At 38.2% G+C, this 14,097-nt stretch overlaps 1 protein-coding gene across 1 annotated transcript in view; it reads right to left on the reverse strand.

Annotated features, from left to right (window-relative positions):
* DCC (DCC netrin 1 receptor) overlaps positions 1 to 14,097 on the reverse strand; it is a 775,798-nt gene that overhangs the window by 74,706 nt on the left and 686,995 nt on the right. Inside the window, exons 23-24 of the mRNA XM_064578790.1 lie at positions 8,120 to 8,282; positions 50 to 276 (exon numbers count right to left, since the gene is read on the reverse strand). Of these exons, the coding sequence (XP_064434860.1) occupies positions 50 to 276; positions 8,120 to 8,282 (390 nt within the window). The remainder of the gene's footprint in view (positions 1 to 49; positions 277 to 8,119; positions 8,283 to 14,097) is intronic.

Genomic DNA, 14,097 nt, shown 5'->3' on the forward strand with positions numbered 1-14,097 from the left:
CTGTGGGGTTCAGAATGGGGGGTTTGGATGCCCAAGAGGAGAGAGTTACCTGAATGAGAGGTGCTTTTGCTTCCCAGTTGGGTTTCTGACTGGCTGTGGCTGACTGGTGTGAGGTCTTGGCAACTTTGGATGGGAGAGTCCCTTCCTGTAGGGTCAGTACCCGATGGCTTCTCGATATTTTTCATCTCCATTTCTTCATGATGTATCCAAAGGTCAGGGGGCCTGAGGTCCTTCTGGCTGCCCTTCCTCTTGCCAACACTGTGGGTGGCCCGCTTCCTATGGAACAAAAAATTAGAAGGCGATAGTGAGTACCTTTATTCAATGGTCTTTCCTCTCTTTTCTCAGTCAATTCAGGGAAGGATACAAGTGTATCAAGGATACAAGAGTGCTCCCAGGAGGAAACCTATGAAATCCAAGAATTGGCAGGCGTGTCTTGGCTGCCTTTCCTCCCCTCCCCTGGAGCTTCACCACATTATAGGAGCAGTGGTGCTGAATCCCCAAGGCCTAGGCTGCCTGCCAGAGAGTGCCCGACTCTAGCTTCACCAGCTACAAATTTTCACACAAGGTGACAATGGGTTAGATGGAGCCATATGCCAATCTTTGGAGCTAGTCGTAAGGTACTTGACTGCAACATCTGTTTAGGAGATAAATGAAGGAGTTGCTTTGAAAGGGCAAAAGAAATAAAAAGGCCAGAATTTGTACCAGCCAAGACTGGGGTTTAGAAGAAAGTCCATAGCTCAGCTGTATAAGTTAATGTGCTATTTAAAGACAAAAGGCGGCATGAGGACATTCTAAGGAGAATAAAGCACTTGTGCTTTGGAGTCACTAAGTATCTGGATGCAAACACAGTAAGACCCATCCTTTGAAGAGAGAAGAACACAGTTTAGAAGTAGCCTTCAAATATCTCTTATTTTCCTCTGTAAGAATTTAACAACCATAAATTCATTTTTCAGTGGTAGTCTCTTTTGGGGGCTAGTGAGATTCATATGTTCCCTGCAGGCTAAGTAAAGTAGCATGATATTCCTGCCCACTGTTCTCTATAGTAAGGGTCAGTAAACTATGGCCTGTAGACCAAATCTGCCCACGGCCTGATTTTGTAAATAAAATTTTATTGGAATCCTACTGAGCTCCTTTATTTTCACACTGCAGTGTGTTGAGTAGTTGTAACAAAGACCATGTGTCCCTCATGTCTCACAAAGCCTCAAATATTTACTATTTGCCCGTTTTCAGAAAGTTTCCAACCTCTGCTTTACAGTTCTGTTTTTTTGGTTTTTTTTCAAAAGAATTTATTTATTTATTTTAGACAGAGAGAGAGCAAGCATGAGCGGGGTTCGGGAGGGGGGTGGGGCAGAGAGAGAAGCAGGCTCCTGGCTGAGCAGGGAGCCCAGTGTGGTGCTCGATCCCAGGACCCTGGGATCATGACCTGAGCTGAAGGCGGACGCTTAACCACTGGGATCATGACCTGAGCCAAAGGCAGACGCTTAACCAACTGAGCCACCCAAGCACCTCAACAGTTCTCCATTTTTAAAAATCTCCACTGTAGCTTCTATTTTTTTTTAAGGTAATAATGTCTCTTCTACGACAGAATTCAGATAGTTAAAATCTAACCTCTGATAGAACCCCAGAGAAGTAACTCCCTTTTAGTTCCTCACTTGCACCAAATGGCTTATAAGGATTAACTGTTTTCATGGTTGCTAAATGGTTCAAACAAACCACTTCAGTGAAAACTCTTTGTAACCTGTACAAGGCGACTGCTTTATTTTCCAATGCTGAAAAGGACCTTTATGCATATGAGGCAATTAATGAATGTTTAGTGGTGTGACTTGTTTTTTGTTATTGTTGTTGTTTTGTTTTACATCTTTTGGTCTTTTTTGAAGGATGCTGATAGGGAGAGGAGACAAAGAATGCCAGACTTAATATTTACCGAGTAGTTTAGCAGAGAAATAATGCAGTATTTTCTGTTCTAATGTTTTTCCTACAACTACCTACATTTTGCTGATTTCCTGGCAGCAGTCCCACACTGACTCTAGACAATGGTCTGTAATAACCCTTAGATCATTTTCTTGTGTCTAAGATAATAACTCTCTGCTAACCATCCGTTCCCTGAATTCATTTCCTTCTACTTCACCTGCCCACAGGAAACAATCTGCAAGTCACTCACAGCTCTTTATGTAATCTACTCCTGGTAACTTCTTAGAACAATTTAATGTCATTTTAGAACTTGGAGATTTCACCCTGTTATCTTTCTAACAAATCAAAATGCTAAATAACTTTTTAATCCCAGTGGCTACAAGGCTGCATACAGAGAAGTACCAGTTCCGACATCCAGGATAAGACAGTCAACCTTTATATAATAACTCAATATTTAAATATCCTGTGGGGGAAAATGTGTCAAATAATCTTTGAAACTAAAAATAAATTATGAATTCTGGTTTCCTCTCATTTACACACATGACTCATTCATTCATTCATTCATTCATTCATTCATCAGCCCCCATAACCTCAGTATGCCAAGCTTCCCCAGATGTATTTTATTAAAAAAAAAAAAAAATCCCAAACCTGACTGAGGTAGAGCCTTTTTATATGTTGTGATTTATAACCTCCACCTGGGAAAAAATTATCATTCCTGATAAAATGCATACACATTTTTCGATGGATTTTAGTCAGATCAAGACCTTTTCTGAGAAGCTACTCATCCACTCAGCTGTCTTTTATTTTCTCTATAATGTGTCTTCTCAAGAGAGAAATCTTTGACCTTGGAGAGGCCTCCCTTCCCTGCTGGTGGCAGCCCAGCCGCCCATGCAGCAGGTTTGTAATAAAACTGACATCTGCTCATAACTAAATTGCCTGAAATTTGTCTTAAAACCTGCAGGAACATTGTCATCCCAGCCTTCTGTCCATCTGCTGGTTCTCTGACATAATGACTGCTGCCCATTGTGGCCCCCTAGCTCCTCTGTCTCACCACTGGAATCTTCAAAATTTGTATGCAGATGAACCTAATGCAATGGATCCTGAAGTATGGTCCCAGTATCAGCATCACCTGGAAATCTGCTGGAAATGCACGTTGAGATCAGAAACTTGCAGGTGTGGGGGGGATGTTGCGAGAGGGCGAGGCCCAGAAATCTGTGTTTTAACAGCCCTCAGGGAAATCAGATGCACCTAAAGTTTGAGAAACACTGTTTAAGTGAATTTGGTTTTGTTTTTATTTTAAATTTAGTTTTTGTATTCGATATAGAACATGTCACATGTTCATCCCTCCTAGATGCATGCATCTTTTCTCACAGGTACCAGGTAATCTTTCAGTTTCCAAACACAGCTGTAGGATGGGAGGGTCTCTTCCTACCCCATGAATTCTTGAATAAAGGTTCTCTGTTCACAGCATAATCAAGTGCTGGTGGTTTTTGTTCTCGCTGTCCATCTCTATCTCTCTCCCTATTTCTCTCTCTCCCTCTCTCTCTCTATCTCACCATACTTTGGCCCAGAATGCCTTTACAATCTTATTTACTTACAAACTACTTACTCTTAAAAGATTTTCTTCAAGCTTCTCTTCTTTAGGAATCCTTCTTGACCATGTAAGTCAGTGTAATCTTAGCATATCTAACTCATATTCCTTGTCTATCTTTACCACTCATCTTGCATTGAGTACTGTCTGTCTTACTGAGCTGGCCAGGTGCTCCCAGTGTTTGAATTGGTTTCCTCATGATACTGGAGCAAATTCTGTTTCTTTCTCTTGTCCAACATCATCCATTGTTTTACAACATTAATTCATGTATTTACTCAGTGAACATTTACAGAATACTGAGTATGTGTCAAGAAATTTGCTAAGCACTAAGAAATGCAAAGATAGGTGAGACATTAGGAGCTTAATAAATGAATGAAAAATGGCATGGATACTGTGAATTCCTGCATTTTTGGAGGAAGGAGCAACCACTGGGACTGGCAGTTGGTAAAGCTGAAAAAGTAGAGACCAAATCATAGGAGACCTTGCCTCCAACAGAAACATTTTTGATAATATCAGGAAGTCAGTGGGGAATTGCAGAAAGATCTTTAGCCAAGAGTTAATCAGATTTGTTACTTTGTATCATGCAGATCACATAGTAAGCACATAGTAATTATTTGAATTAAATAATAAGAATTTTTCATTATCAACTTGGAAAGACTTTTTGCAAGGTTCTCTGATTCTTTATTGGCCTGTTTCTTACTTTGCACATAACCTGTTACTATAAGAGAAGTTTGTTTCCTTTTCACTTTTAATTGGGATATGAAAGGGTAGAAACCAACATTGGGTTAGGATTCATTTTATTCAGGACTGCGCCCTTTGAAATTCTAAAATACTATCATCTCATAGATTCTTTTGCCACACTGTAATAAATTATTTTTTTACATTGTAATAAATTATTAAATTCCCTTCTGTGCTTAGGCATCCTTTGCTCAAGTTGTTCATAGGAGGCAAATAGCTCTGTACTAATTCTCCTGGTCAGATACACATGTGCCCAAGATTTACTGGGAAGTTAAGGCAAGGACACTTTGCCCCACTGGGGATTTACAGAAGATTTTAGAAAGGAAGAGGGCCTGAACTGAGTGTGAAGAATGATTCAAGTTAACAGGGAAAAAATATATTGGGATGTATAAGTACCTGCCCTACTTCTTCCATCCAAATCTTTCCCAGAGGTTGCCTCTGTGGAATACTAAAAAACTATTAAAATGTTAAAAATTTGAAAAATCAGTGAAATTAGCCTAAACTACAGATTTCATTTAAGAGTTTAAACATTTGATTGTCAGTACTGGAGATAATTATTTTTGTCAAGATTTGAATGTGGACTAATATTTAAAACCTGCTATATACTTTTTAAATCAAATAGAAGGCTTATTCAACTGTTTATTCTATCAAGTGAACCTTGAATTTTATTTACATATTTAAATTGAAGGTATTCAGACAAGTTGTTGATTATCTACCCAGGTAACTGCCTTAGAAATGTGATAACCGTGTGTCTGGGATTTCCAGGAGGTTCTCAATATCCCCTATTTTGTCTTTAGTATCTACAGATACATTGTAACTTATCGTGACACATGTTCTATATTTTGGCTAGGAAAATGTTATTACTTAATTAAAAGGCACAGAACCCCTTTAATTTAAGTTTTCATAAACACATTTTTTCTATATTATGATATTCTACTATAATTTCACTAATTCAAAATGTGTAAGGGGATTCTCTTCAAAGTAGTAAAAAAATTTAAGTTAATAACTAAAAAGAAAGGCAAAATTATTTTTATTTCATATTAATTTGAAGCTAAGTCCTACCATGCAATTCTATAATTTGAATTATATTCAGGGAATTTCAACGTTTTAAGATAGAATGATAGCAAGTAGTTAGCCCTGTTTCTCATTTGAGGAAACCGACATTCAGGGATTAGGTCTTCCTTTAGGCTGATTTAAACACCACTAATTTAATTCAAGAAGTGAGGAATTAGAACTAGAACTTGAGTTCTACCTTCTGTTAGTTACTTTATATTATAAAAATAAAATCTAACCAACTGGAATGTGAATCAATCAGAAAACTACATCATTATTAAATATGTGTGTGTATATATATATGATAAACCATACAATAAAATGTGTGGATACTAACTTGAATTAAGTGTTACCAATAGTACACAAAAATACGTTTCAAATCCATTGGATATAATCAAGAGCCCCGATAAAACACAAAGACAATTTACATTCTCCAGCACCAACAGATGAAGAGATATTGAAGAAGCCCATGAAGGTGTTTCTTATTTCACTTTATTAATTACATTAAACTCTCATTTTTCTGAGAGTTCTGTAAGGGACCTTATTTCTGTCTCAGATTGGAATTGATTTTGCTTTCATCTGCATCACTTAATTTGTTCTAAAAGACTCAGTGGTGGTGGTATCAGGAGGAAGGATCCTCGGTGAAATCAAGAAAAACTAAATTAAATAGGAATAAAATCAGGCATATCTTGAAGGAGAAAAATTTTTCTGTTTTTCCTCTGTTAACATTACAAACAAAGAGACCGAGATGAATGCCAATGGGTCTGTTACAGGAGAAAGATACATGAAGCAAAATCGTGAAAAAATGCCAAGTAAATATTAAGAGACTTTTGGTGAAGGCTGAGGAAAAATCGAAGGGGCAGTAGCACGGGAAGCTATAATAAATCCACTGTTTTTGGTTTCCAGTCATTCATGGAGTGATTTATTCTTTCACTCATTTCCTAATTTTAAAAACAAGTCATACCCAGGGCTCAGCCTCAACTCTTTCCAAATAAAACCTGCAAGCTCTTAACAAAGTGCTTAGAGGGGGATTTAAGACAATTTAAGAGTTTCTCAAAATAGCATCAAATACCACTTTTGCACTTTGAGAAGACTGGCATTTTCTCTGTGAGGACAAAACGTGCCCAGGAATCCGGTTCATCAGATCAACATAACCTTCCAACATTCTTCTCACAAGGATGAAAATGGAACAAAACACCCCACTACATACAGATGGTTTAGTTAATTAAACTTAGCTTAGTGAATGCATCCATGTTTTTAAAGCCCTCATGAAATAGGGTCAGTTTGGCTTTGACGCCTTCCCCACTTCCGTGTCCGTGAATCTTTGTCAGCTCAGCTTCGCAGCCCTGCCGCATTGGTGTTCTACCGTTCTGTGTCTGCACAACCCCTTTCCTGGGATAGCTCGACCGAGAGACTGTTGGACGCCTTACTCAGTTGCAGTTCTTTTTTCTCCAGAGCCTCACTGAGTGTGAAGCATGTGGAAGTTCTGTGGGTAATTAGGATTTCCCAGAATGCTAACACATGAGGGTCAGTTAAGCTCAGTTGCCCTGGTTTCTTGTTTAAGCACAATGGATTAGCACACTAGCTAGCACCAACCAGCTGGAAGACAGTCTCACAAATGCAGCCAGGAATAAAATGTGCCCTGCCATATACATCAATTAAATACAAAGACTGCATCGACACCCCTATGTCACTTTCTTCAGTTTGTACATCTTCCTGTACCCTGTTTCTAAACACTTCAAAAGGTTGGAAGATACAATACCGATCAACAAATGGGTCATAGGATTTTTAAAAAGAGAGAGAATCTAAGATATTAGCAAAGGAGAGGAACAATGATTTGTTAGAGAATCTTTCTCTGACACTGTGTGTATCATATGGTTGTCAAGCCAGCTACCTATAGGCCCATGCCTCAGGCTTCCAGTGCCGGCACCATGCCTGAGGCCAAAGGGGAAAAAAAAAAAAATCAAGGGAGGAGCTTATTATAGCCAATTCAGTGAGAAAGTACAGCTGAAAGGGACAAGTCAGGCAAGATTCGAAAAGTGCTAGAGGCAGAGAATAACCAGGAGGCCGCTGATTCCCACAACTGGCTGACACAGGTTAATATGCTGATTCTGGATGTTGCTGGCAGCGGATAAGCTGAATTAAAACCATCTTTCCATTCTAAACTTTGACTTTGATGTATCATCCTCTTCATGTGCTATAACCTGGAACTGCATAATGTGAAAATATTTTTAAACCCCTCAAAAAGTTTAATTTCTGAGAATTAACCATAGCCGGGAAATCTGAACTATTCTGAATTTCTAGAATCTCTTCTATCCTAACTACTATCTCCAAACCAAACACTCCACAGTATTGTAACTACATTGAATTTGGTAATCATTCATGCAAAAAGCATCGATTCAATGCCTACAGTCCTCCTTGCCAGAATGGGGAAATACTTTTAGAGGAACACACATCTCCAACATTTTATACATAATTGTACAGAGGGCCATGAATTGGGACCTGATGAAGTCCATTCTCTAAACGCTGCTAAAGGAACACCTGCTCTCGCCTGAAAGGAAGAATCTGGCCCGGAGAAGTAAAATCAAGCAGAAATGCCACGTAAGTCTCCAGGTGGATTCTATTATTAAGTCTGCAAGTCTGGTCCTCAGTCACTCAAGTTATGGACCTGGAATCAACAAAAGGCAAGGTTTTGCTCCGGTCAGACGATAACGGATATGTGGTGAATTACGAAAGAACACAGGAAGAGGCTGTCAAAAATAGAACTCAAGAAGGTGATAGGTCAAACGGTGACCTCTCTCCTCTTAGGAACCAGCTGTTACCTACTTTCTCTGCTGGGCTGAAGAGCGCCGGGTGCAAATCACAGCCACGATCACTACCACCAGCACTGTGATGACGCCAACAGTGATCACAATGATCACAAGCAGGTTGCTGTTCTTCTGAGGAGTGACACTGCCATGTGGGGGGTGCATCTGGCCAATGGGTGGCTCTGGGAAAAGACAGGCAAATGGAGATCAGATTTAGGGAGATGTGACAGCTTGGTGTTTATCAAGCTGTTAAGGATGTGGAAGTTCCTATTGCTCTGGGCATTCCTAAAGCTGGGCGGGGGGGGGGGGGAGGGAAGCAATGAAAAATGAGAGGAAAGATCGAAATTATGAAAGATAAATGAAATATATGTCCACACAAAATCTTGTACAGAAACATTCCTAGCAGCATGATTTAGAATAGCCAAAAGTGGAAACAACCCAAATGTCCATTGACTGAAGAATGGATAAACAAAAATGTGGTAGTTCCATACAGGGGAATATTACTCAGCCATAATAAGGAACTGATATGTGATACATGCTACAATATGCATGTGTCTTAAAAACGTTATTCTATGGGGCGCCTGGGTGCCTCAGTTGGTTAAGCGTCTGCCTTCGGCTCAGGTCATGATCCCAGGGTCCTGGGATTGAGTCCCTCATTGGGCTCCCTGCTAGGTGGGGAGCCTGCTTCTCCCTCTGCCTCTGCCTCTCTTTCTCTCTCTCTCTCTGACTCTCATGAATAAATAAATAAAAAACATTAAAAAAAAATGTTATTCTAAGGGCAACAAGCCAGACACAAAAAGGTCAATATTGTGATTCCACTTATATGAAATATCCAGAATAGGCAAATCTATAGAGACAGAAAGTAGATTAGTGTTTGCCAGTGGATGGGAGGAGTGAATGAGGAAGGACTGAGAATGGGTATAGGTTTTCCCTTGGGGATGGTGAAAATGTTTTGGAATTAGATAGTGGAGCTTGCGGCACAACCTTGTGGATATACTAAAGACCACTGACTTGGTGCACTTTCAGAGGGTGAATTTATGGCATGTGAATTATACCTAAGGTTTTTTTTAGAAAAGAATTAACCTACCATATTGAGTAGAAAGTGGAAAGAGGAGGAAGAAGGCTACTTTGTACTGTGAATATTCCAGGGTGATGAGAATCAAGGAGGCTGTGCTTTATGAGAAAATACTTTTTATTAGATGGTGTGAAAGACAAACTATTTGAAACCAATAGCTCACAATTTATTTCCTTTTTCTTAAAGAAGCTACCTATAAAACACATTTAATTTTCTACCTGTTAAGAATGTATGAATCCCACTTAAAAGCCAATCACTGGGTTTGAAAGAGTGTCATAAAGTCCTGTTATAACTGTTTTCCTGTGTTGCAATAGTACCTCAAGGTAGACAATATTTACATGAAAATAACAGACTAATAAGATATTTTTTATAATTTGCTTATATAAGGGAGAATGGCTAATGACCCTTTAAATTGCTTTCTTTAAATCCTCAGTGATCAATTAGAAATACTATGTTCTATACATCATGTGATTCATTAGAAGTCACAGTGTTTTAAAAAGTAAACATTAGCTTATTTTATTTATCAATTAATTTAAAAAGGAGCAGAAAGCAATGAGTTTGGATGTTTTCCTAGAACGAAGTTTGAATGTGCTTCTTTAACAAGTTATATTAGCATTCTATACCTCCTGAGTGAAATATTTAGGCCTTTGGACCCTTAGTGCCTTTGCCTATAAAATGGAAATAATAATACTTATTATATACAGCTATTGTCAGAATTAGAGAAAATACATACAAAATAATCATCTTAGCATGTGACAGGGAGTAGTATAAGTTCATTATACTACTGAAACATTAAATAAAATGTTGCCTAAATTAATCATCTACCATACCATTTGGGATACTTCTGGTATAGACTTCCAAACTACAAAATTGTTAGAAATAATACTCAGTGTGAAAAATAAATTAACTTCTCACAAATGAATAGAATAACCCAGTTCTTGCTTCAAAATCAAAACACTATCTTTTGACAGTTATCTAAGAATCATTGCTTTTTTGAAACAATAGTCACCTAAATTTATTTCTGAGTCATTATTATTGGAAAAATATTAAGCACTTCTGATATAACTTGAATCTCAGGGGAGGAACTCATCAAAAGTGTTTAAATAGCACTTTCTGTTGAAAGATTCTGCTTCTAAGTGAAAGAAATAAGATTTCCTTGAAATAATTTTTACATTTACTACAAAGGAATGAGTCAAGTAATGAAAGGTCAGAACTTTCTGTAGCATAGTTTTACTTATAGTTTAAGAAGTCATTTTACAGTAGTATCTCAATATGCCCTTTCTGTGCTTGATAAATTGATTGGAATAAATTAACCTTTTATGTGAGAACTTACAATGAAGACACTTGGAGATATCATGGATTTTTATTAGCATGACTTAGATTTAACAGTTCACCATTTCTGACCAACTTAGTTTGAGTCCTACAGAGCAGTATACCTTATGAACATTTTTAAAACCTTGTAAACTAGAATTTTTCAAATTTCTACTCTTTTTTTCTCTTTCCACCCAGAAAGGCATCACATTTCAAGTCAGAAAGTAATGACTCTGGGCTCTGCTGCACATTAGTGAGATTATATTCGTGCCATTTGCCTCAGAGAGTCAGGGATCATGAGGACTCCCATTATAAATCTTTGAAGCCTTTATGACTTCCTCATAAAAGTTCCTATCAGTTTAAAACTTGGTATTCAAGGCCTTTCATTAATTTCCCAATCTCAATTCGAAGGCTGAGTAATCAGAATATTTGACATCAAATGGGCAGTTCAGAAAGTCAAGTGGAATGGAATTTTTTGGTGTAGTTTACCCTCATTATTTGTAGTAATTTGTTCTATAAAGTTGCTGTAAACACTGAATTAAGGAATACTAAGTATTGCTTCTGGAGGCAATTCAGTGTTCGGTTCCTGGGAGCCTCTGGTTACAACATTTTTATCAGTCAATGCATAGTCGTGTTTTAAGTGTGTTTCTGTTTAAAGACACTTTAATATATAATGTGCATTCATTAACATTGAACTCACAGTCAACAACATTACAACTCATGCTTGAGTGAAGCTTAATTAACAGCCTTTCGCATGTAGGAACACTAAGCAGCATTTCAGCACTACATTTAAGGGCCACTTTAAACACTGAACCCGCCATCAAAAAACTCACAAAAATGTGAACAATTGGCACTAAATAAGGACACTTGTTTATACTGTGAGAGCTGAAACAATAAGGCAGAGGGTCCCTTGTTCCATTTCGGCTGAGTTTATGAGCATTGAGCTACTTAAACTTGGGCTGCTCTGTACATGTCCACAAATGACCATAAAAGGTCCCCGGGTACTGATTTTGGTGGTTAAAAATCCAAATTTTAGGAGTAGGTAAATTCACAAATGCAGAATCTGCAAGTAATGACCATCAACCATGTATCTGGATGCATCAAAAGACTGGTCCAAATCAGGAAAAAATTAAGAGCTCGCAAACCTAGATCACTAGAGTTAAGAGTTCTGAATGACTGCCTGACTCCAGAAAAGGCCAGATGACACCTACCGCCTTTTGGGCTTCAGAGTGGAAGCTGCATGTAACTCAGAGATTTGCAAATATCTTCCAGAAGACTGTGATTATTTCATGAGATAAGGGATGTAACACACTGGCCACAGGCCCTGGCACAGAGTTGGCATCCAATAGACATTATGATGTCATTCAACATAATTCATTCTATGTGATCTTTCCAAATGAAAGAAAAATACACTGTCTTAATGCATCTTTTCTTGGTGTTACCATAATAGCTTGGGTATCCATTGCCTGAGTAATCAAAGACCTAGATGTGTTTCATTAAAATTGGTCAGGAGAAAATTAAATTTTTAAAAGTCACATGGGCATTCCATCCATTTTTTATTTTCATGATGTCTGATTACCATAAGAGGTTACATCCTTTCTCTACTAAATTCGATAAAAACAAATATATATTTCATAATCTGATGGGCCTAAAGTCTTAGTAATAATTGGAAAATTGGTTTTGTGAAATAATAATGTCTTTAATTTTTATAGTACTTGGGAGAGAACAGATCCAATGATTGCTTGGGGACTGGACTTCTTTCCCACAATTGCAGTCTTCGCTGATAACAGTTTTGTTATTAGAACACTCTGAGCTCAACATATGTCTCAATAATTTTACAGGTCTTTGAATTTGAACAGAAATTCCTATGGCATTGAATATTTCAAGGCATCTCCTGCTGAAATAAGGTGCTATACAGTGAATCAGCTGGAAGAAATTTCACAGATAATCTAGGCCAATGTTCCCTAAAATGAAATATTAATCGGCATTATGGGGTGGGGAGGAAGTTCCTTGGTCAATTAAGTTGGAAGACATATTTCTTTTCTCAAATCTCAGAATTTTGAACATGCTAATGTGAACTATGAATTGCCAGGAGAGATAGGGCAGGGATGGTAAAGGATATAACAATTATTCTAGAAAAATATATTGAAGATCCAGTTAGGTGCTGGGGATATGATGCTGTGATCTAAACATGGGTGGACCTTGAGGGCACTATGCTAATGAAATAAGTCAGACAGAGAAAGACAAATACTCTATGATGGCACTTGTATGTGGAATCTGAAAAAGCTGAATGGTGGTTATCAAGACTGGGGGTTGGGGGGAAATGAGATATTGGGCCAAGCGGTATAAATTTCCAGTTACCAGAAGAATAAATTCTGGGGTTACAATGTACATCATGGAGATTATAGTTAATAATACTGTACTATATACTTGAAAGTTGCTCAGAGTATAGATATTAAATTTTCTTATTACAAAAAAATAAATGGTAATTATGTGATGTGATGGGGTGTCAGCTAATGCTACGGTGGTGATGGTTTTGAGATATATAAGTGTATCAAATTAACACATTGTACACCTTAAACTTATGTAATGTTATATGTCTATCATACGTCAGTGAAGCTGGGGGGGATAGGGGGAGAGAATTCATGAAAGGATTCAAGCAGGCGGAAAGGAACCTATGAGAGGCACATATGGTTGTGATGTAGCTGTAAGTCTGCCCAACTGGTTAGACCAGAGAAGGAAAAAAAATCAATATATATTAAATGGCCTATCTCTTCCATTCCTAAAACATGTACCTTGTCTGGATCATTGTGACCTGAGTAGAATGTCAGGTTACTTCTCACCTGGGACCAACCCATAATTGTTAGAAGGGAGCTGTGAAAGCTCCATTTCTGAGCTGTTTTTCTGGAAGAGCAGAGAGGAAGCAATAGTCAGGCTATGGAACCATTAACAAGTATTCATAGGGCCCCGCTTACATTGCTTCATAATAATTTGCACATCATCGTCTTCTTGTATATTATGCAGTTTGAGAATAGTTCCCAAATTAGAACATTGTGGGATGGCAGGAGAGTAGGAGGACCTTAGGTTTGTCTCGTCTGAGGAATACAACTAGGTAGGTATCAAATTAGAATACTGCGATTGCCCCTGCCCCCACGTGCCTCTCAAAAAGAGGCATCATGGTTGGTATCATGGAACTTACAACTTTCTGGAAAATACGTATTAAACAAATCATGAAGTAAATACATATTTGGTATTCTGAGAAAAAAACTGAGGGTTCTAGAGGGGATTGGTATTAGGAGGGCACGTACTGCATGGCAATGGGATGGGTTAGGCCGGTGATGGGTATTAAAGAGGGCATGTTCTGCATGGAGCACTGGGTGTTATACGCAAACAATGAATCATGGAACACTACATCAAAAACTAATGATGTAATGTATGGTGATTAACATAACATAATAAAAAAAAATAACATTTAGGCAGAATCATGGCATATCCTAGGAGTTAGCTCCTGTTTCTTTACAGGGGAACTGAGAGCAGATCATGTGTCCGGAGCACTAGGAGCAAAAGGGAACCGGCACAAAATGAGGCTGGAAAGAGAAACAAGACCCAGT

Source organism: Mirounga angustirostris, unplaced genomic scaffold (assembly GCF_029215605.1).
Source record: "Mirounga angustirostris isolate CCGP_5_RB_7025 unplaced genomic scaffold, mMirAng1.0.hap1 SCAF_14, whole genome shotgun sequence".
Taxonomy (NCBI): Eukaryota; Metazoa; Chordata; class Mammalia; order Carnivora; family Phocidae; genus Mirounga; species Mirounga angustirostris.